Source organism: Symphodus melops, assembly GCF_947650265.1.
Source record: "Symphodus melops genome assembly, chromosome: 2".
Lineage (NCBI taxonomy): Eukaryota > Metazoa > Chordata > Actinopteri > Labriformes > Labridae > Symphodus > Symphodus melops.
Genome location: NC_136692.1, coordinates 16,594,311 through 16,618,729, shown reverse-complemented (window position 1 = coordinate 16,618,729; position 24,419 = coordinate 16,594,311). Strand labels below are relative to the sequence as shown.

Here is a 24,419-nt window from a genome sequence, read left to right as displayed (position 1 = left end):
AAATATAAGTACTAAATATTTGTATAGGTTTTTTTCCCCAAAATTTTCTTCTAAACCGGGTGAGAAGGGGCGTGATGCGGGGTCAGGAAAGGTCGCATAAAAACACATAAAAACATGTATTTTAATTTAATTTAATCTTTTTTTAACTCAAACAATTACTATTTCCCTCCAACATGTCTGCATTACTCTGTGGCACAGGAGAACATACACAAGTACACTTAATTTAAATTTTAACTCTGTTTCACCGACCTCTCGCATCATCCCTCCCTGCTCGGTGACATCTACTTGATATTTTTGTTTAAATTTGGTTAATTTCTTTGTTTGCTTTATTTTAATCTACTCAATTTAAACAGATTATTCTTTAGCAACTGATTTCAGTTATATTAGCTCAACTTTTAACAAGGTTAGATGTAATTAATAATCATGTGTGCAATCTGCTGCCTCAATTTTATTGAGTAGTTAATGTGCATCTCTTTTTACAGTGTAGCCTATAGCCTACACCACATAAGAAATGTTATGATGAATATCCATAACACACTTGACTATACAACATATTAGATGTAACACCAGAAGCATCTCTCAAACATTGCATTTTAAAGCAGTCAACAGAGGGATATGCATTGACATGTAACACACACATACGCACACACAGACTTTGAAACTACCGGTACTTTCGAGTTGCAGCAGCGCAACGCTGTCCTCTCGCCAGTCCTCCTGTCAGTACAGCTGGAGAACCTTCTCATCCTTTCATCTGGACTTAAACTTGTTTAAGGTTCTTTTTAAAAGCAAGCTGAATCAGCTAGGCCTTGCTTCCGAGCAGCACACTGCGCCGATGCTCTGAGAAGACGCTTTGGAGCATGGAAAATGAGTTTTCACACATGACTGTAGAAGCTCCTAAAGTTAGGGCATTTGCAATTGGGAAAAAAAAAATTACAAGCATATTTCAAACAGTAAATCAACCTGTGAAAGAGCTGCGGTTATAATTGCACACATGAATTTATTTTGAACACACTTACAAAATGTTAGCTGAGCACATTTTTTTCAAACATCTGAAATAATCTTCCACCTGCCCTCTGTTCTGTGAGATCAGGTTCCATTCAGGTGACTGTCTGGAAAATGAAGCAGCATCTCATTGGTGTTGAAGGTGAATTCTCAGGAGCTCACTTCTGATAGTAATGTTCGTGTATTGTCTGAAGATAGACTGTCACATAAATGTAGCTTCAGTAGTTGTACACATGACCCAGCAATGTAATGGTTTCCACCAAACGATACAGTTTGGTACGGTAAACTCTCATCTTACTTGTGTTTCCACAACCAATCGTAGCCTAATTTGATCAAAGGTCAGAAAGCCGTGAAATAGTGTGACATCATAGTAGTAGTTTTGGGTACCAAAAAAGTAAGACAGTAAGGATGATGGATCCCTTATTTCTGTACCATTCCCAACTTTTGATGGTGGACACACGAATAAAAGTGTACCATGCTGTACCGAACTAACCCAGACCGCTTGGTGGAAACAGCGCTTTAGAGCTGCTTGGCATAATTAAGGAGAATACATTATTAATTTCTTTTTTTTTTTTGTTCTCTGAGTCATCTGATGGGTTTTCCGCAACTCTGTGCTCTTCATATGATTGATGGAAACCCCTCGAGGAGTACTCGGCACAATAATGACACTAATGTACAAAGTCCCTCCAAAAATTACCTTCATTAGAAGTTCTTCAAAGCCACACGCTGCTCTGCTTTATGACTTAGTTTTTTCCCTTTCTCTCCAAACAGAAAGGTTCTCATTAGCGGGTGAACAGACTGAAGACACAAAAATGTGCAAAAATCCCAAACAAGTGAAACATGTTGAAACTACAGAAACATGCAACGAATGTAAGAGCTTCATAGTGCCTCCGTTTCTTGGTTGCATACTGTTCTCACTGCCTGTCTGCCATCAGCTTTTCACAGCTAGTTGTGTCATTTGCAACTCTTCTTTGATGTGCATTAATTCTTGACTTTTAGCCTGTGTTTTTGAGTTTGCATTGTTTCTAGATTTACAGTTCTCCATTAATAAATCTTTTTAGTCATGAGCTTGTTTTCTTAAAGGAACATATTATGAATAATCCCCTTTTTTAGTGTTTTTGAACATTTATTTGGCTAACCTGAGTGTCTATCGAGCTACAAAATTTAGAATAAATCCATCCAGCCCTTAAGTCATACCACACAGAGAAAATGCTCTGTTTAGAATTTTCTCAGTTTGTGACATCACAAGTTGGATTTTGGTAAGAAAATACCCTCCCCTCCCCTGGTATCTCCACCCATGGACTCCATTGGGGGGTCACATTTTTTTTCTGGCAGCAGACCCATCATGTGGCGTTTTGTTTGCTTTAGCTGGAAGAACAGAGAGCGTGTCCCCGGTGGCTTTATGACTGCAGGGAGATCTGAGGACATCGGGGGGGGGGGGGGGGGGGGGGGGTCTAACACATGCAGACCTGCCTGAGAAAGTCTGCAGCATCAGGGTGACACATCCTCTGGTTACTTTATTTTTTATTTTTAAATCTTAAAATCCATCTTGTATGAAATCTGTTACAAACTGAACGTTTTATTTTTTTTACATTTTGGGACGCTGATGGCCAAGATGTTTTCATTTACTCCAATATGTGTCCATTTCTCCTCATATCACACTTCATTCTTTAATTAGATTTCAGCTCTGCCCAACAATATCCCGCTGCAGTCTTCTTCTTTGGCCAACAAACTTCCATACATGCTATCTTCATCAGTCATTTATTCAAATATTCATATTCAGTGATTTGATCATTCACTCAGGACGACTACATGTTGCCTTATCGACATTTTGTTCCACCCCAGATGGATTAAGTTGTAGTACCAACAATATTTAAGGTCCAAGAAAAACTCAAATAAAGGGCATCTAAAGAAATAAGGACAACACATAATCCTTTTTTTTGGCCCATGTTCAGAAAATAAAGTTTTGTATTTCACCTTTATAGATGATTAAAAGGCACACACAGAAAAACATTTTAAAAAACTCCACTGGAACACGCCAAGGTAAATAAAGACACATTACAGCCAAAGGGTCAGACCTGTTTGTTAAAAACATTTTAATTCAGATATTCAGATTTTTCCTCACTTTGAATCAGTCTGGTTTCTTTTTGTCTTTACAGTAGTTAATGTGCAATTATCTTTATTACTGGGTCACAGTTAGGAATTCACAAAGTTATTGGCACTTGGAACACATGGGGAAAACACTGGCATGTACACAGGGGGGCGGGGCAGGGGACGGAGTCAGGGCGATCAGTTGGATGTGCAGGGCTGGGTCACACGGCAGGGTTTGGGTAAAGGTCTGGGGGTGGGGGATGGGTGGGGGTGGGGGTCGTATGAGTTTCTGTGTGTGTTTGGCGGGGTAAGGTCGGTATCTTCTTTGACATCAGTAGACGCTACTGCATTGTTTGTTTTTGTTCGTTTTAATAGACTTTTTTTTTCTCCAAAAGCTCTTCTTATCTTACGTCACTTTTTTTTTCTGGGTTATGAAGAATAATAAAGAATAATACCTCATGCTGCGAGTGCACATCTAACAATCAAACTTTGATAGTGCTTCTATGTCATAATGTACAGTTTATATATTTATATATTTATACTGGAAAAAACGAGTAAAAGAAAGAGTTCTGCAGTTATTTTTCACCCGACTACACCAGAGACAAGGAAGAGAGGGAATAAAAAATAGTCATTCTCGGTTGCTATGATCATATATATGTAAGCCCCGCCCCCTTCCTGTTCTGTAGCATGATGCTGAGGTAAGACTGTGTTGACATGGAGTCCTGTTTCCTGTAAAAACCCTGCGTTGAATGCATTCAAAATGGTCCGAGTGCTCTGCTGAGGCTTCCCGGTTTGTTCCTGAAAAACAAAAAGAAAAAGAAATGTACCTGCTTTGTAACGGCAGCCACAGCAGCTCAGAAGCTGCTCGCAGCGCTGACATATCTGAGGGGATTAAGGTCTGCTATGGCTGAGAGCTCCCGAGGTAAACTGGTACTTTTTTTTTTAATTTTAACTGCATCAGTGACACGAAGCCAGGCACACACACGACCTGCGACACGTCCTGAGTGTGCAGGCGTGCGTGCGTGCAAGTTTCTGTATCTCAGAGGTTCGCCTGTTTTGTAGTCATTTGTACATTTACAGTATATTTACTATTTGTGAGTGTATGAGTTGTCTCTGGTGTGTGGGGATTTTTGAGGAAAAAGCGGAATAAATGTCTCTGGATAGAAGACTACAAGACCTGCAGAAAGCAGGGAAAAAGAGGAGATGAGGGAGGAGGGTGGGGAAAAGGTCGGGGCGTTTGAGGTTGATGAGGTCCAGCCTACGGTTTCAAAGATCCACTTCCCTCGCTCCTCTGTTCTCAAGTTTAGCCAGTTTTTTTTTTTACACACTTAAATGACACAACTTCTTACATTCCTTCAGGCTCTCGGCAGGGTTCCTACTCAAGAAAAATTCACCCTTTGATTTCCCTCTGGTGTAGCTGTTGCACTCAATACAGCACTTTTTTGGTTTTCTACACTTAATAGAACACATTAGCTTTCTAATAAAACATCTTCTCCACATAATATCTGGGCTTATGTTTTGTTTTTAATTTCTGTGAAAAATCCTCGTTCAAATGTTCTCTGTACAGCAGAAAGATAAATGTTTGGCACAACATGGTAAATATTTTCAACTGTCTGTTTTCTTTTAGGAGGTGGTGGAGACCAAAACAGAGCAACAAGGACAGGTTGTTTTTTCGGTGAGTGGATTTTTGTGTGTGATTCAGAACAGTTAGCTGATAGAGTTGAGAGGGAGAAAGACTTAAGCTAGGTGTTCCCTTTGAACAAAAACGTGATTTTATGACACCAGATCGAGTGTTTGAGGGTGAATTTTCCTTCAACAGTTTGATTGGGTTCCGAAACAACCAACTACCTACCAAACCCCACAAGCGTTCTGACGATATTAAACCCTGGAAGGAGAGTCGTCCATCCAGACGGCTTTTACTTGATTTTAAAATCAAACCAACTGAAGGTTCAGGACTGTTTTTATATAACACTAAATATTTAATCCTTATTTGGGTCCAAAGCTATTAAAAGGGACAGTAATAATTGGCACATGTCAATAGTAAGGTTATTAGTCACAGGAAATGCTGATCAGCATGGCCCTTTTATCGAGAAACTTAAGTGTCGGCACAGAAACAAGAAGCTAACTTGAAGAAAATGCCACCCAGAGGTGAATGACGGTATTGTCAGCACTGAAATTTCTATCAGCAGGCCAATTTGTTTGAACTCTCCTCCCACACACACCACACAGGTGATCATTGTGCACGACGAGTGACATGTACCTCATACAGCCTGGTTTCAAAAACATCAAACTGTCCCTTTAAATGTCAAACGCTTGCTGGGTTGTTGCTGTCCCGTTTTTTGTTTTTTGGATTGTTTTTTTTTAAAACACAAAAAGTAATCCGAATTCACATCAGTGCTTGGATCTGTGTAGGAACCCTGTCAGTCTTCTCCAATCTCCATCCTCCACTGGAACCCTTCACCCACCTAAACTCTCCCCCCTTTAACCCCATGCAGAAGAGAGAATGCACAGTCTTTGCTCCCACTTCCCACCTGGGGGGGAGACAGGTCAATGGGCACATCATCATCATCATCATCATCATCATCATTGTCTTTACAGTAAACAACCAAATGTCATTCAAAAAAGAGAAGATAAAACATACAAATTAAAAAAAGGGAATAAAAGTACAAAAAGATAAACACAACAAAAATAAGGAACTTACAAAAAGAACCCTCACATTAAAACTCCATTCCCGCCCCCCTTTAAAAAAAATGTAAAGTATCGCTGTTTAAACCAGCATCCGACCCACAGACAGGGAGTGACAGAGTGAGCGTGCTCACAAAGGTGCAGAGGACTTTGGCTCTACTGGACAGTCGAGCACTCGCCCAAAGGTGCTTTTAAAAAAAAAAAAAAAATGTTTTAAAGATTATTTCACTCTCTCTTTGTCACTTTTTTCTCTCTCTGTGGATCGGAAATTGAGACGGAGATAAGAAGCAGAAAAACAGACGGATAAAGTCGTGGATGGACGAGTCTTTAGAAAAAAAAGGAAAAAAAAAAGAAATTGTCTGTGGTGCTCTCTCTTTATGTCTTTAGGAAGTCATGTCAGCAACTTTCAATCGGCCGACAACTTTTTTTTTTTTTTTTGGCATCTTTGGCCCACGTTTGGTGGATGTTTCTGCTGGTTATCGTCTTGTGTCAGATTTTGTAAAAATGAGCAGCAGAAGCCTCCGGCGGTCTGCTGTTAAGGTGCTCAGGTGAATACAGTGATCAAGACTCTTTAGTTACAATCTTGGCTTGTGTAGGATCACTGCTTCGTGAGATATTGCCCTCTGGTGGTGACTGCAGGTACTGCAGTGGATGAGCCCCCCCCCCACACACACACCGCCTCTCGCTACACTGCAGTAGCCACTGGGCCACCAGGAGGGCGTTCAAGAAAAGAAAACATTCAAGCAGCAGTAGCTTATTCTTTGATAAAAGCTGGTAGAGTACCAGGTCAAGTAAAGTGAATTTTGGTCGATTTTTTTTTTTAAAGGAAGTTCATGTCAACTTTGAGAAGAAATATGTTGCTATAGTCACAAGACAACACACTTTTTTCCCCCCATGGAAAGGTAATTACCAGAGCAGACATTCAGACTTGTAGTCTTAAAATGATGTGAGCCCAACAGTTTTTAATTTGTCTCAACCGTCCATCCATCACTCGATCCATCCATCCATTTCCTGCAGATCTCGCCTCGACAACAGCTGCAGTACAGTAATAACCAAACATGTGGTCCAGCATTAGAAACCCGTCCTCTCTCCCCGCAGCACCTCAGTCATATGACAATGCAAAAATATGTGGTTCTCTTTCTCTAAACTATTTTACAGCTAAACATGTCTCCACCTTCTCTTTTTGTCTTTTTCTTTTAAACAACTTGGCAAACTCTACGTACGCGTGTTAATGTTCAAATTGTTAGTACCATCTGTGTTCAAAAATAACTCTCAAAGGGCTACAGTACACTAACTTCAAATGTAGAAAACAACAACATAACAGCGACAGAAAAGGAAATGTATAAGGACATCGAAAAAAAAAGAAGGAAAAAGAACGTGAAATGTTTACAAAGCTCTTCTAAAAAAGCACGACCGAACTCGCCGCTCAACATGAAACAAACAAAAAAAAACTGTGCTCACACGATAGCTGCCCTACAAAGGTTAAAGGTCGCATGAAGATTCTGTCTCTTTTTCTTTTTGCAGGGCAGTGGATTGTTCAAGAACGTCTTCATTCTCTTTTCCTCTCAGCAGCATCTGCCAACAGAGATATCTAAATATCTATTTCCTGTGCTTTAAAGTACGCCATGTTTCTCTGAGAAAAAAACAACAACCAAAAAAAAACTAAACAGTTTAAAAGGCCTAGTGCACCTAGTGAACAAGCTGAGGGTCCCGATGAGAACACGCCAAACATCGCCATCCGGCTAAAGACGTGAATTCAAACCTTAAGAATCACAGCGGTGACGATCTCTGCCTCTAAAGTCGTCCACAGTGACCAAAGTCACTGTTGTAGGATTACAAGACTATTGTTCGAACGCCAGCTTTACAGCGAGTCACTTCCTGTAAAATCAATCTAAGGTGGAATCAGGAACTTTAACTAAATCCCGTAACGTGTTTTTGTTTTTGAACTGTTTCCGAGCGTGACGCTTGTAGTCCAGATGTTGCATCGAGCGCGTGAGGATGGGATCCATCGTACTGCGAACAGAAACGTTCCTTCACACGACGTCTCGTGACCACTTCCTGTTCCGCGTCGTGCTTCATCTCTTCACCCCCTCTATCTGCAGACGTGAGACGGAGAGTCACGCAAGCTAACAAACGAGGCAGAACAGCGGGCCAACACATCGGGCTGGACCAGCGTCTTGACTTGAGAAAAAGAAACTGGCGGAGAGTTTTTTTTTCGTTTTGCTTTACATCCTGATCACACGTTTGAAACGTGGAAAATGAAAAAAAAAAAAAAAAAGTCCAACTGTCGAGGCTGACGTTAAAGTGATTAAAAAAAAAGTCACAGTGTCTCATTAAAGCTGAACAGCGGGTGTGTGATGTTTAAGAAGGAAATAAGAATAATTGTCCCCCCCCCCAAAAAAAGTCTGAATATGTTGGGGGGAAAAAATCATATATGGCTACAAAATCTTTTCACTTTTAGTCAACTGACTCCGCATTAGAGGCACATAAAGACAGAAAAACAAAAAAATAAACTCAACTTTACTCTCAGCCTTTTGACTTCTTGTCTTGACATCGCTCAAGAAAACGTTTGCTCTTATTTTCATTCCTGCTCCTCGTATTCTTCTGACCTTACACTTAAGACAATTTGATATCTTTAGAGATTTAGTGCAATTTGTCCTCCCTCAAAAGAGGAATAAAAGCTCCTTTTCTTTGATTGTTTCACGAATCTTGATGGAACTTGTCTCGCTGGAGTCAATTTAAGACAAATCTGTAGTTGATTCACTCACAACACCCACCCCACTGCACCCAGGGATTTATCCCGGTGGCATGGGGGGGGAGAGAGAGTCCATCACCTCCTCCTCCTCCTCCCCTCTCCCTCTCTCTTGTCTCTTTGTCTGGATTGTGGCTTCGCTCGTGTGACGGCAGACTGCCGCAATGCCTCATCTGTCCTGGGAGATTCTTAACAAACGTCTCCTCCTTAGGAAGAATGACACCCCTCCTCCCTCCTCAAGTCTGGGATGATTGTAATTATTTTTTTAACCCCGTCTTGGTTTAAACAGTTCGGTCATTTAGCGCGTCATGATTGGCTGCATGTTCTCGAGTAGATGTTCTGATTCGTCGACGGCAGCATTCTGGGGCAATATGGGGACAGATAGACCTTTCTTTAGCGATACTCAAGATTATTTAAAGGTGCATTACACACACTAAACCACAACACGTTGTCCCGGGAGAGGGGGCTGAGCAACACACACACACACACACATACACAGACGTACCTACAGCCACTTTATTTGCATTCAAATATCTTGTGTGCACACAAACAGACACCAGCAGTGACATATTTGGCAGCGTCGACTGTTGCACACACGCTCACACACACGCACACAGGATGATGCAGATATACGGGTGAGAGTTTGCATCCTATGTAGAAAATGGATTCGACACAAATAAAGAAGCGGTGGATGAAAAAAAAGAGAGGATGGTTTACGTAATAAAGTGTCTAGGGACCAACTATTAAGCTCCTTCCTATCTGTGTGTGTGTGTGTGTGTGTGTGTGTGCGTGTGTGCGTGCGGTCGAGAGAGAGGCGGGGGTGAAATAAGGGAAAGATATAGCAACGTATCCATAGAGAGGAGACGAGGAGGCAGAGAGCGGTACACAAAAATAATAACAGAGACAGACAAAGAGGAACGTTTGAGCGTCCTGGCCGAAGTTGTGCTGCCGTCCCGAGTAAAACTATATAAGTTGAGGGGATGTTTGAGAAGGTAAAGAAATAAAAGTCTGGAAAGAGAGCACGATTTTGGATTTATATCATTTTAACAAGAAGTAAGTTACTCATCCAGGAAACAGCTGAGCCGTCGCGAGCAACATGGCCGACACAGTGTATGTGTGCAGCTCTGATACACGTATGGGCTGTGCTGGGGATGTATGTGGCTCTGCAGATGTGTGTGTGCGTGTGAGGCAGAGGAGACAGACAAAAACAAACAGCCACTCATCTCAACCTCTGCGCACATACCACCCACTCACTCACACACACACACACACACACACACACTCTCACTCACTCACTCACACACTCTCACTCACACTCACACACAGTGACAGACATGCGCAGTCACAGCATGGAGCTAGACACACGTATGCAGCACATAGATCGAGACGAAACAGCAGCAGCCTGACGCAGGCATGCGCAATACACTCTCTCTCTCTCTCTCACACACACACACACACACACACACAGAGTGTCTCTGTGTGAAGCTCTTTGGAGCGAGGAGGCAGACATTAACATGCCATAAATGGAGATGCAGGGAAGGAAACGGGGCTGCAAACATACATTAATATGCACATACGCAGCACACAAACATTAAAAACACACCCACGTATTTATGTGCGCCCACCCACACACACACACAAAGCCTGTACAAACAGCTCTCAAAAAAGCCCACTGCTGCAACAAAAAAGCCACACACAAAACACACACCAGTATGCACGCATGCATTCACACCAAATCATCCAAGCGTCCCAGCACCCCCCCCCCCCTTTCATCCCTCCTCTCTCGGGGTGGTTCACACTGTCCTCTTCTTCCCTCTCTATCTTTCCCACTTATTTATTTTATCTCATTTAAGGCGACGTTTTTTTTTTTTTAAACAAAGACTTGGAAGAGAAAAAAATATATATAAAAAAACAAAACAAATGTGCAAACCCCTCGTCCCTTACACCCCCAAAAAACATGATATAAAATATCATGTGAATATATATATGTATAAAAAACGTAAACACTGTGTTCCTCAAAACCAGGCTGTGAAAATCAGACATTATTTTAATAACACCGGTTCACAAAACGTGAACACTTCAACTTTGGGTTTTTCTACCGATTCATTTCAATGATTCAATTTTGTGCCGCGACGATTCTGAGACAGTTGAACAACAACAACTTCACCTTGACAGTCTGTGTGTGTGTGTGTGTGTGTGTGTGTGTCCACACTTTCAAACAATGATTCACACTTCATTACAGCAGCTTCTGATGCCCCAGTGGCTTCAAGGTGCTTCACGGTTCTTGTCATTTCAAAGTAAATATTCTCAAAACACAGACATGAGGATCAGAGTCAGGAAAGAGGTGAGTCTACCATTTGTTTAAGATTCCTAAAGTCGTTTCATGTTTGGGTTCAAAAGGGTTGTTCCTCCAGATTATCATCATTTACAAAAAAAACCAAACAAAAACAAAACACTCACTGGGAATACCGAATCCAATACGACTTTACAGCTGTAAGGAATCAACACTCAGGACACGTGCCAATACAACACATAACGTGATTTTTGAGACCATAACTAAAGTAACGTTGACCATGTAGGGAATGTTTTGTGTGGACTGAAATGTTTTCGCTGTGATGCTCACTGGACGCTCAAGTTTTGTCTCCTGCATTCTTTGATTAAAACATTTGACAGTCATATATAAGTGGTAAGCCAGTGTCATTTCTTTCAAATGATATATGTGTGGCACTTCTGGATTATCTTTTCGAATCAAACACCATGTACACTCCCCTCTTCTACTAAATGCTGCCCTCTACAGAAGTCATTCTGGAGCGTTGGTTTTCCAAAAATAAGAAATCTGGCCTTCAAGCAATCGCAAAGTTCTGGCAAATCTGAGGTCAGTCTTAGGCTGTGGAAATATTTCCTTCCTCAGGATATGGGGTCTGCGCTGTCTTTTCCACAGGAACAATGTTGGAATCCAATCTCATCCAAAAAAATTTTGGCAAAATGCCTTTCACACAGAGAAACGATGCAAAATCAACTTCTTTATAACTTGTAAAAAAATGTTTTTTTCTGATTCTGAGACACGCTGCTCAAATCTTTTAAACACATGAGCAGTTAGCGCATTGTTCCTACAAAGATCGAATCTATCGCCTACCTGGGATTGATTTAGAATTTCGTTTTAACCAAAGACTGGAGAATCCATTAGGAGACGCACAAACCCATTGAAGATCACAAAGTGGAAGTTGGCCTGAAGCCCTGATGATGAAGTTCACACTGAACAGAAGAAAGTCGCCGTCTCTGCATGACGTCTCTGGACGTCATGTTGTCTAGAGGAAAGATCTCCGTCTGCGCTCCAGCTCATTCTCAGCCACACAAGGAAAGTACGAGCGGGGAACGTGACTGTAATCTGACATTCAGGGTTGTTTCGGTGCCAACATTCTGCTGCGGTGTTCATTATTTAGCAGCTTTCTTTTTGTAATGACCTCACATAAAGCCACAAACTCGACTGTCGGAACAACAAAGACCATTTAGATCCAGCGCAGTGGATGGATTGGAAACTTTTTCTTTTTTAGCTTCATAAAACACAAACTGCCATGAGGCTGAGTGTTTACGTGGGACACACAGCAGCCTCTCTGCTTTAGACTGATTCCTCTTTAAATCCCACATCGTGTTAGCGTACTGTAGCTGATGCGGCTGACAGCGCCCAAATGCATATTAGCATGTCTGTGTGTGTGTGTGTGTGTGTGTGTGTGTGCTAACCGCAGTGATGGGTGAATGAATCCACTGAGCATGTGAAAAAAAAACACAGTCTGGCCTCCCCTCTCTCTCTCTCTCTCGTTCTCTGCTGCGGCACACACACCATTCAAACACACACCTACACACACACACAATGCTGTGCTCCTTTTGCAATGTAGCAATGCCTGAATTAGCACCTTTGTCCACGCCAGGCGAGCATGCAGCCAAGCAGCAGAGCCTGAGGAAACTTGTGCCGCTAACTGGCGTTGCTGCTAGTATTCTCAGGGGAAACATTTCAAACGTGAGCGAAAAAAAAAACCCACACAAGAACGCGACTGCCCGACTTCACACACGCAAACACACACACTCAACTGGTTTCTCACTTTTGGATTATTCATACACGTTTTCAGATTTATATATATATATATAAAAAAAAAAGAAGAAAAAAAACAGGTGATAAAGTGGGATAAAAATTTGATTTCAGCTTCTATTTAGTCTCTTTTTGTGCATTTTTCTTTAAATAAAAAAAAAGCCCCTCTCTTTTCTTTCGGATAAAAACGTAGTTCGATTGTACTCATACCGCAGGAAGTAACAGTGCATTACACGCAAACTCTTTGACAATCATCAGTAACATGTTGGCCTTTGCAAAACTCACACATGAAAAAAAAGTATGATTCTTAACACAACTAGTACAACAAAAGGATTCTTTTTAGGATAGAAAAAAAAAGAAGGAGGGAAACGTTTTTGTTTTTTTTAGTCGAACAACGAATTGGGTTTTTTTCAGTCAAAGACGTTTCTTAAAGGGCTGGTAGGTCCGTGTCCCAGCTTGCCCGACACTGGGTCAAAGAGCGGAGGTTGGGGAGATCATCAACCGTGCCAATATACATATTTATAATAATTTGAACCCCTCGCTCTCCAAGATGAAATACAGTGAACTCACGAATGAAGAGGGGCTTCTGTACAAGCTCGCTCACGGACGCTGCGGTCCAGACGCTCCACCACGCATACATTCAATATAAAAAACAACAGTGTTATCGGAGTTTGAGGAAGGAAATATCCCTTTCTCCAAACAGATTCCCTCCCCTACCCAAACCCCTCCCCAGGGAATATCGGTGATTGATTATAGTAAGAAAAAAGGGCCTTAGTGACAGTACGCACTCTTAAAAAAGATCACAAATAAAGGCGGAACAATCAGGTTTGAAAAGGTTGCAGAGGAATGAAGAGATTGAAGGGGGGGGGGGGGGGGGGGGGGGTGTGTGTCAACCTCCTTCCTCTGCTACCTTTCACTTTGTCTTTCTATCTCTCTCCACGCCAAAAGAAAGGACGACCAGAAGTGAAGCATTCTGGGCTGCAGGGAGAGAGACAGAAATGTAGAAAGGAAAGAAGAACGGACAAAAAAAATGAGGCATAGAAGAAGAAACAGACCCCCCCCCCCCACAAACACGGCATGGCGCCTAAGGGGACGAGCGACAGGTGTCATCGCTTCTACCGTTCGCTACTCGTCACCTCAAGGGAAATACCGCCCCTCCCTCCCTCCATCAATCTGTCCGTCTGTCCACTCATCTATCTGTCCGTTCACTCACTCAAAACAAAGTGCTGCCGTCTCCTCCTCCCGCCTGGAGAGCGTCTGCCTGCGAAGCTCCGCCTCCTGCTTCGTTAGTATTTGTGGCGGCGGCTGCTGCTGCTGCCGCAGCCACAGCTTCCAGGGAGGCAGGGTCAAAGCCTTGCTCCGCTCCCAGGCCGTCGGCCTCCATCTTCACGCTGTCGGCCAGGAAGGCGGAGTAAGCGTCGCTGTCGGCCATCAGCAGCTTGAGCTTGGGGATCCAGCTCTTGCGGACGACGCGGCGGGCGTTGGTGCACATGTCGGCCGCGATGGCGTTCATCTCGCTCTCCTTGAAGCTCGGCGCAAAGTTCTGGCAGTAAACTGGTAGCACAGAGAAATGTATGTTTTAAAAAAACGGAAAATGGTGAAGAGACAGAAGAAAAGATGGTGAACAGGCTCACAGATGTTGAGGCCATTTTTTTTTTTTCTTTTCCCTTTCTTCACGGTCAAAGTTGTTTATTCCAGCTGGTTAAACACAACCTGCGAACATCTGCCTTCCAGATACGTCCAACCACCATCACGTTTACTTTCAGAATATCCCCGGGAGGTTGCACTCAGGTCTGTTATTTTAAACTGCCTTTCCAAGAACTGTGTCCGGATTAACTTCACTTCAAGCGTCTTGAGGCTGAGTTGGATCCGGGGTGACGACCTGTAAGCGAGGTCATACCCCGGCTCGGCTCGGCTGCAGGATTTCTCGCATGGAAGCAGCTTTTCAGCCTTCTGTTTCAGCCGTAAAGTTCCTGTCAATCAGTCTCAGATCATGAGCAGCAGCTTCAGCTACAGTCTGCAATCTGATCAGGAGTTACACTACGATGCACATTTGTAATGAACCCTGAATTCATGCCCACATTGAATTTATTTAGCGATTTGTGGCTAATAAATGTAACATTGTTGATTGATTAAAAATGTAATGAATCTTCTTCTTAACATTTTTCAATGACTCTAAATGTGTCACACTGAAGTGCAAGGACTTACAGCCTTTTGCAACACAGCCCAGAAAGTTGATTTTAAGATTTTGGGTTGTCTTCTTTAGAGTTTAAGTGGGGGCCCAAACACCTCTCGATTAATCCCATATTAATAATCAATAATAACAATAATAATTGAATCATTTACATGATTTGGATGTCTGCTTTGGATTGCCATGAACATTGTCACAAACTCACGGTGTTCAAGTACGGACGGATCCAACTCACATTTAACAGCATGCAGCACTCTGTTGTCCAGCGGTTTGCGACTGGGGTCATTGGTTGAAGAGCGGATGCCGGTCCCACAGCTATTAGCCAGAGTGCTCCTGAGCAAGGGGAAAACCCGTTAGAGAGAACTGTCTAAATTACAAATGTGTTGTGTTTCAGTAGCAAGCAGCGCCAACGCCTTTGAGCAATGTTTAGTAACAAACAAGAAATGACACAGTGTGGGTTGTCCTGTATCTGTCGACGTGTATATGTTGATGACTGACCTGTCAAAAAAAGCGGCGAGCAGGCGTCGGAGCAGCACTTTGTGGCGTGTGCCGGCGCTGACGTGGCAGTTCATGAGCTGGGCACGGGAGATGAAGACCGAGGTGCCGCTCACCAGCTCAAGCTTCTCGGCCGGGTCGCCCTCCTCGTACAGCTTCGGGTGGCAGCGGTTTCCGATCTGGCTGATGAGCTCAGCTGGCAGCGACGCCAGGTCCTGCCGGGACCGGCTGCCTCTACTCCCCCGCCCGCCGCCTGAGTCTGGGGCCAAGTCTGGAAGAGCCTCAACACGCTCCCCGACCACTGAGGAGGGAAGGAGGAAAGATGGTCAAATGTTAAAAAAAAACAAAAATCCCATCCCTGTCATGGAAGAAGAGTCGATAAAGAGTCTGAAGGCACAGAAAAGAACAAAGAAACAAAACATTTCTGTGACCTTACAAAAACAGTCATTGTATCTCTCTGAAGAAAGTGTTTAATGATCTTACCACATACTGGAGAAGTTACCTAGTTAGTCAGTTTAATTGTATTGCATTGATGAATAGGAGCTAAAACACCTCATTTACACAATAAAACAAACAAACAAAGGCAGCGCAAGACCAGCTGCTCAGCGACATAACAGAGGTCGGCAACTGACTTTGACCTAAAGGTCTTTACTTTTCATTTTGCGTGAAACTTTGTAAAACAATCTCATCCTGTCAGTGGAGGAAACGAGCTGTTTTATCCCGATGGGCTGAATGTTCACTGTGTCGTTTAGATCGTTTCTGACAGAAGAACAGTTCAATAAACCGCCCAGAGTAATTTCTGTTTAAGAATGAATTCATCATGGAAATAACAAGCAACTTAATCCAATCTGTGATTCGTTTAGCAACCATATTTTTGTGCTGATAGCAAAATCAAGTTGGCCACGCCCCAAATCACTGTGTGTGCCCGGCGCTTTCCTGTACTCAATACTACCCTTTATTTTTTTAGATTGCGAGGAGAATTTAAGAAACAAATAAAAACACAATTTCCTGAGAAATAATTAAATCTCATTTGCAGATATTGTTCAACTGATTGTTTTACACATTTTTTCATGTGTTTTGAAATGAGCTCAGTTTGTTTAGCGTTCTAGATTTTGAAAAGTTAAATAATAATAATAAAAAACAGCAGATGGTCCCTCTGATAAATTATAAACAATTCAGAAGCTGAGGGCAGGATGCTCAACTTTTAGTGCTGTCTGTGCTTTGAACATTTTTCGCCTCCTGGCTCCCGTACGAGGCCGGCTCTTTCGAAACACAACACGGTCACAGTTAGAGATCAGAAGACGACAGCGTGAACTTGAGCGGAACTCTTCTCTCGCGGTGTTTCTCACCTGCTGCTCCAGCGTTCAGCATGCTGTACATGGTGTACATGTTGCAGATCTGTCTGTACTGTTCCTCTGCGCTGTCCTCTGCGATGTCGTCCTCCTCTTCATCGTCGTGGTAGCTGATCGGCGAGTCGCTGGTGTACATGCTCAGTGTGCCCGGGCTGGTGCCTTCAGGAGTCCCGCCGTTGTTGTTGTTGTTGTTGTTATGGTTACTGTTGACGACTGCTCCTCCTGCTGAATTGGCGCCGACCATTCCGGCTCCGCCCATCATGGCTGCTTGTCCGCGCCCAGTGGTGTCCTGGGTCGTGTTGTTGGAGGAGGAGCAAGAGGAAGAGGAAGAGTAGCGTGCGTTCTTCCTCATCCCGCCTCCGCCGCCCCCTCCGGCGCCCCCGCCCCCGTCACGGTTAGAGCCCTCCCACAGCCGCTTGGCCACAGGGGTGCAGACCACCGAGTATGGAGAGCCCTCGTGCTGAGAGGAGGAAGAGAAGCACAGTTATTCATCTAAAGCTCAGGATAACTTAAAAAAACCATTTTAAAATGTCTACCGTAAATTCCGTACTATTGAGCGCACCTGGATATAAGCCGCACCGGCTAAAAATAAGTTAAAAAAAATATTTGTACATATATAAGCCGCACTTGATTATAAGCCGCAGGTGTCCACGTTATAACAGAGCTACTTGCACAGAAAGACGTGACATAAAAACTAAAAATTTGTTTAACTTTTAATTAAATGCGTACTGTAACGGTTCATGTTGTAAAGTCAGTAGTTGATAATGTGTTCATAATTCCGATTATGTGGAGAGTCAGTGAATGCACCAGCGAGAACGTGTTGAGTGGCTGTATGAGAGAACGCTGGGGGAGAGAGTTGGATTGTTGCGGCAAGTTATGTGTTGCTCTCTGCTGTAAACGGCATGGTCACGGCCGACAGTGACCAGGTTATTAAAAGCTGTTATTTGAACGCTCTCGTCGTCCTTTAACGTCCGGACGGACGCTACAGTACTACCGGTAACATCCGCAAATACGAAGCCTAGTGGAAATCCTTTATCAAACAGTGTCTGTAACACGGCTGAAGAAAAAGTCCGTCCATTCACTGCCTCAGAATGACTTCATTACTCACTTTCCTCAGTGTCTTTTTCGTTGTCGCTGTCAGTTTCAACTTAACGTGCAGCAGCTCTGTTAGCTTCTTTGACAGCCAGGTCGATCGCCTTTAACATGAAAGCTGCATCATATGTATTTCTCCGTATGTTTTCCATGATGAGGGTGCGTGCATGAAGCGCAAAATGACTGATATTAAGATCCGATGTGACGAGGACAAATGTTTTTGCGGCACAAGCTCATTGTCCCCCAAGAAAAATCCATAAATAAGCCGCACCGGAGTAGAAGCCGCAGTGCTCGAAGTGTGAGAAAAAAGTAGCGGCTTATAGTCCGGAATTTACGGTATATTGTTGATGCATCAAATGACCCTGAATAACCCTGTGTACCTTTTCAAAAAGGTTTCATTCATACTTTATTCAGATTTGACTGCGTTAGTGGAAAACCAAAGCACCAATACAAAAACTACATCGATACGAAATAATGAAGGAGGCCTCTTCATGACTGAAAACTGGACGATTCTGCTATCTCAGTGTGTGACCAACTTTCTGTTTATGCTACTACACTTACACACATCAGCAAAACTCACCTGCAGACTCACACGATTTCACGTTTTATCTCACAAAAACAAGGTCACACTGGTCGTGTTTGTCAATAAGCACAAGTGCAGATAGATCGGATGTCTGTTTTAGGCTAAAACTGTGATGATGATGATGATGATGATGAAGCTCACATTGCTCTCACAGTGTAGCCTCTCTCTCTCTCTGCGCAGCAAACACCCTGATATGCAGATTAGCACCTGACATCACAAGAAAACTATTTTGGAGCTGCACACAGATGCTCTTCAGATTGTTTTCCATCTTCTCATTAAACATGTATTTTATCTGGCATGACTCAACACTCGTGTTTATATAAAGACTTTATAACCGCCCAGACAGGCGTGCAGCAGTCTGAACCTTCACTTTTAATACCAATCTATTTCCTGAGAAAACTTGAGAAGAGACATACAGGAAGAAGAGGAACAACGAGTGTGTCCTTGTGCGCAGGCGGCAAACTGCAGCACTTAAAGGAAGTCGAAGGTTTAGCTCTTTGATTTTGTCTCGCATCTTCCCCAAAAAAGGCGAAGCACCGACACATAAATAAAGAACATTAGCGACAGCTATGTCGCTAACCTCGAGTGCAGAGACAGTTGATGGTTTCAATTTCAGCCTGAGACATTTCGAATGTTATGGCTGTTGTTGCACAAGTAAAAAACAATACTGAGCAGACAGAAGCCCGTTAATGATTCAAAAAACATGTTCAAAAACAGAACGCAGGAACGCTGAGCTGAACTCCAAATCCACAATGACCCCTATAGTTAAAGTTAAACCAGTGCAGTTTTAACGATGAGTTATGCAACCCCATGTTTGTCTGATGAGACGAGCATCGACATCAACAATCGTCGTCATGATCTATTTGCTATTTTTGACGAGCTACACCCCTCGACAGCAGCTAGCTCGAGCTCCTGTCCACAGAGACATGGAACATTAAAAATAGAATAACCATCAGCTCCAGCTAGCTAAACACGTTGTCTTAACACTGTGCTCCTAACAAACAGCTGACTGCTGTCACACCTTTTCCTAAACATCACGTAAGACAGCTGCCATAAAACCACGTGCTGAAACAATCCTCATCAAAGTCTGCCACGTTCTAATACTGAATACTGATTCAGACTGTCAGTGATTGTTTTATTGGAGCATTTAATATGGTAGATGACTGAATACTGCTGCATGGTAAACTGGGTTGAACTTCTACAGACAGACAGTCCTGGTTATTGTGTTACATCAGTTAGGTATGGATCTTATCAGTCCAAAACCGTTCATTCATCCATCCATCTATCTATCTATGTATTTATCTATTTATTTATTGACATGCCCCCTCTATGTCAAACCCGACATAGAAGCGATATGAACTACCACACTTGTGCTGATGATGGCTGCAGCCATGGAGACTCAACAAGTCACTGCGTTTTTGTGTCGTTTACTTCACACTGGTCCCCAGTGAATTTTAGAATAGATTTCAAAGTGGATTTAATAGTAAAGGCCCAGGATACATTTCGGACAGGTTTGAAATGTTTTGCCTCAGGTCAGCGTGTACAGTCCAGAGTTATTATCCGATTCTTTACAAGTATTTTCTATCTTTTGTCTTTGGATATTTCAATCTTGTACTCATTGAAGGAGTTTCCCTTTGTCTCCTTCAAAACCCCCTCAGCTCATTAATACAGAGGGTAATATGATCCACACTCAAGCCACACCAGCAGTCTCCTTCACTTTCAGATTCTATAAAGTGGTTCACAGCTCACACCATTTTAAAAAGACCTCTGACCTCCAGTAGGCTATCATTATTTTTGTTGCCTATGCTATATTTTAGAAATAACCTTCATCTTATGATTTTTTCAAAATATGGATGGTTGGTGTTTCTCTAACCTATTCAGCTCCCGTTACGAAAAAATATATATTTTATAGCTGCTGGGAGTGAGTTGTGAGTTTCCTTGAAAGTTGATCAAAGCCTTTTCAAATCACCAATTCAAAGAGACACCTACGCAGACGACGTTAATGATTCTCTCAGACTACTTCACATCTGATAAAAAGCCTTCATGCAGCAAAGCGACTCATCAATGCAGCACTTTGCTTGTTTTAAAGGGATAAGAGGGGACCGACCTGCTGCTGCTGAGATGTGGGCTGAGGAGTGGAGGCCGTCTGTTCTGTCTTCACCTTGGACACCAGTGGGAGGGGCGTCAGACAGGAGGAGGGTCGTCCAGAAGCTGTGCCAACGACGCCGACTCCGCCCCCTCCCACTGTCTGGGTGACGGGGCTTTGAGGCTCGGAGGTTGGGGTCTCCTCGACGTGGAGACCCTGGGAGTCACAGCTTGGTGATGAGACCTGCAGGTGAAGTAATATTTAGATGGACGGTTTCATTCCACTGACGTCATTATCTTTTTATAATCTGCCACTTGACGAACACTGATAATATTTATGTTGTTAGATTGTATTTTGTAGTTGTTGGACACATTTTGTATCACACTGGACTATTACAACTTTGCACTGGACTTTAGGGTTGACGCGTGTGTAGGTACAGGTCTTCTCATGAGATTAGCAGATTTCTTTGACGTGTGGCCTAAGAAAGAACAATCTTCAGTAACTAAAAAAAGAAAGGAGTCCAGCGGACTTTGACGTATTCAAATGAATGGACTTGAGTAAAATGTCACAGATAGGCCTTATAATGTGTGATTTAACTCTGGTTATTTGAGGATATTAGTTGAATACATAAAGGGTTCAAAAGAACACAATTCAAGTATTAATGTGTGAGAAATCTTAAGAAACGTTTACAGATGAAGAGGAGAATGTTTCAAATATTTGGGAAAAAAACAAAACAGGTTTGAAAGGATTCCCTAAAGATTCTCTGAAAGTTTTTCAGATCTTTTTAACACCACTTTAAATGACATTTTTAAGGATTTCACACCGTACCATACAATACATTTAAAGGACACAAATTGAAGCACAATTCATTCAGAGAAATGGCTTATACTTTGGTATATAAAAAAACAACTATGAGCTAAATATTATAATAATAAATAGAGCTGCTTCAATAATTCCATCAAACTCAGGAAACAAAAATTTGGAATGATATTGAACCCAGTACAGATAATCTCATCTTGTTTTCCATATGATATAAAGGACATGATTCCCTTCTTTTGCCCACTAATGCAACAAGCACTAGAGGCGTTTTACTATCTAATTTAAGTTCCTGATAGTTCTTAATAGCTTGCCAAATTGGCTGGTGGAGTAGCTGAATGTCAAAACACCCCCGTGTCTGGTGGCCATTATTTTAATACTGGAAGAAACTTCACACATTCTGCAGTAGTAAATACTCACATGTGTTTTTGTTTTTTTTTCTCAGCATGCTATACGTAAAACATAGCTGGTACCATAATAACTGTGTCTCTAGAGAAGAAGGGGTTAAGGGCAACTCTCAAGGAAAACCAGCTTCTGTCATTAATATGCAGATTTATGCAGCACTGCACTCTGAATCTAATCACATCATCTGCTTCTATAGAAGTAACCTGTAGTGTCGCCACCACGTCTCAATCACTCTGAGTCAGGAGAACGTGTCTCCAAACACAGACGGCCCCGTGACAACATCATGCAATACAAAATGTCACACACACACACAAACAAACAAACAAACACAGGTGCTATGAAGGTAGCATCTAAAAAAATTCATGCAATTCTGTTATTACAACGACTTCAAAAGTAAACATGTCATCTTATGTTACAAATCAGCAGGTTTACCTTCAGGAAAAACTCGGTGCCTTTCTCCATTATCTGTTGGATCTGGAGGAAGCCGGCAGTGTACATGAGCAGGAACTGGTCTCCCACGTTCATGCTGAGGCGTCCCGTGTAGCAGAAGGCCAGGATCTGCTGGAAGCTCTGCGGCTGCACGGCCGGGGGCAGCTCCACGACCGAGCTCTTCCCGCCCGCGTTGAACAGATCGCGGAAGTAGGAGCTGCTGGCTGCCAGCACGGCACGGTGGGCCTGAGGGGTAAATAGAGGCAATGGGGAAGTTAAGAGAGCTGCTGATCAATTAACAGCTGAGAAAGGTAAGCCAGGAATAAAATTAAAAAAAAAGGAAAAACAAAGATTCTCAATGAAGTCCTCACACAGTGAAATCCATATATTAAAAAAAAACAAAGCAGATATTGGATGTCTTTAAGTGGTTTGCTTGAGTGTGCACCCCTAACCCTAACAAAAAATAGAACAAGAAAACAATGTTTGTGTATCTAAATTGCTTCATCTTGCTCTTTTTTTTCGAAAGCTGTAGTCAATGGAATCTATTTACAAAAACACATAAGAGTGTCGGGGTTTTCCGAGCGCTCCGCCTTCTTTTGTGCAGCCACTGTGAGTTCAACATTTTCAAGCTTTCAGAACGGCACTGCTTACGTCACGAGCACTCTTTTCAAAGTATGACATATTCCAGTATTTTTCGTGACTTGTACCCATATCCTCTTTGTTTTTTGTCTGTTCGGGTTAAAATAAAAAGCAACGTAGCTATTCCCATAAGAATGTTGTCATAGAGACGGGAAAGGACGTGTAGCGCTTTTATTCTGCTGAGTGTACAAGCTAGCACTTTTTTTTCTGTGATCTCAACCTTTTATGGTAGCCAATCCAGAAGCAGCAATGGTCCAATCCTCGCTCATCAGTCGTGCTTGCTAACATTAGCTAGCTCTCAGCGTGGGTAATGTATGGTTGTGTCTGACATACTGATGTACTGCCTGTACTATCTTTGGATCCGTAAGACATCCAGCAACATTCGTCTCCATTGAGGGCGAGCACTTTGGATTCTACGATCCCCGGGGTTTGAGGAGTCTTGAGCCTGCCGTATTCATTATGCAAAGTCTGCAAAATTCAAGTGCAGCATGTTGGGGGAACGATTTAAAGGCCTGAGCTCACATCATGTGACGCCACCCGGAGTTGAAAGCAGAAAAAAAAAAAAAACGGCTGAACAACTGCTGACAGGCACACACAGCAAGTCTTTACCCATCTGCCTGCAACAACAACAAAAACAATATCCATCATCTGTTCCACTTCAAAAGACCTACAAAGCCATCTTAATGAACGGCTTCAAATTTATGATCACGTCATCTTTTCACTGACAGATAGCCCTCTTACTTAGCCGACTGTAGCCCACACATTGTATTCATGCTGAAGTGCCGAGCAAGTTCAGCAGAAACAAAAGATCTCTTTGTTTTTGATTATCCTCAGTGGATTTACATTAAAAAAAAAAAACCTGTGTGCTTTTTAATGTCAGAATACTTATAGAGAAGAATATGTGTGGTAGCTCTCCTCAAGTGCACGATGCAATCACAAGTCTGTCAGGATGTTAAAATGTCTTTTCCGCTACTTCATCCAGTGCACCTCTTCATCATGCCCAGCACTCTGCAGTCACTCGCTTCACGTTTCATAATTCTAGCTGCTCAGCCACTGATTTGGAAATATTCAATCAAAGTGTTTTTGGCACCTTGAAGGCGTGTCCCTTGACGACGACGGAGACATCACAGTAGAGGCCCTGCAGCCGCTGTTCGTTAAGACACTCCAGGATGTTGTTGCCAAAGTTAGGGATCGCCATCTGCAGCGTCTGAGCCATTACGCTCCGGTCAGCACCCCAGGGTCTGCAGGACAACAGAAGAAAGACGTTAGAGAGGGAGACGGAGGAGGAGATCAGGAGACATCGGAGATGAGGAGAAAAAAGTGGAAAAGTGACGAGAAGAATAAATTGAGGCAAACTTGACAGAAGTAGGAAGAGAGGACATCAAATAGAAGAATCAGGGTAAGTCAAGTCTATGATGATTAATAAATTAAAGTATTTGGTAAACAACTTGAATTCAAAAGTCGAACTTCCAAGTGAAAGAGAATTTTGGGCCACTAGCGACAGTTATATAAGCCAACTTTTTTTTTTTTTTAAACCTCGTTTCATTACATCTAATTCTCAGCTAATAAACTGTTTGGTGGTTTGTGGCCTACTTTGTTATTTTCTCATCACTTCGTCTCAGTCAAAACACAGCCGCTTACATAACTCTTCTATCGCACTCGTCTTTGTTACAGAGACAACACGTGATCAAAAAGTGGAGGAGACTGTCAAAAC

The 24,419-nt window shown here is 42.6% G+C and overlaps 1 protein-coding gene across 1 annotated transcript; it reads right to left on the bottom strand.

Moving 5' to 3' along the window:
- Window positions 1-3,081: 3,081 nt before the first annotated feature.
- Window positions 3,082-23,942, bottom strand: nacc1b (nucleus accumbens associated 1, BEN and BTB (POZ) domain containing b). Its single transcript, XM_079336727.1, has 8 exons — window positions 23,796-23,942; window positions 22,070-22,312; window positions 20,438-20,659; window positions 16,653-17,115; window positions 15,307-15,604; window positions 15,044-15,141; window positions 13,831-14,171; window positions 3,082-6,813 (listed from the first exon to the last, which is right to left on the bottom strand). Exons 1-7 carry the CDS (start codon window positions 23,919-23,921, stop codon window positions 13,831-13,833), a joined length of 1,791 nt encoding a protein of 596 aa, XP_079192853.1. The 5' UTR covers window positions 23,922-23,942; the 3' UTR covers window positions 3,082-6,813.
- Between the last annotated feature and the right edge of the window lie 477 nt (window positions 23,943-24,419).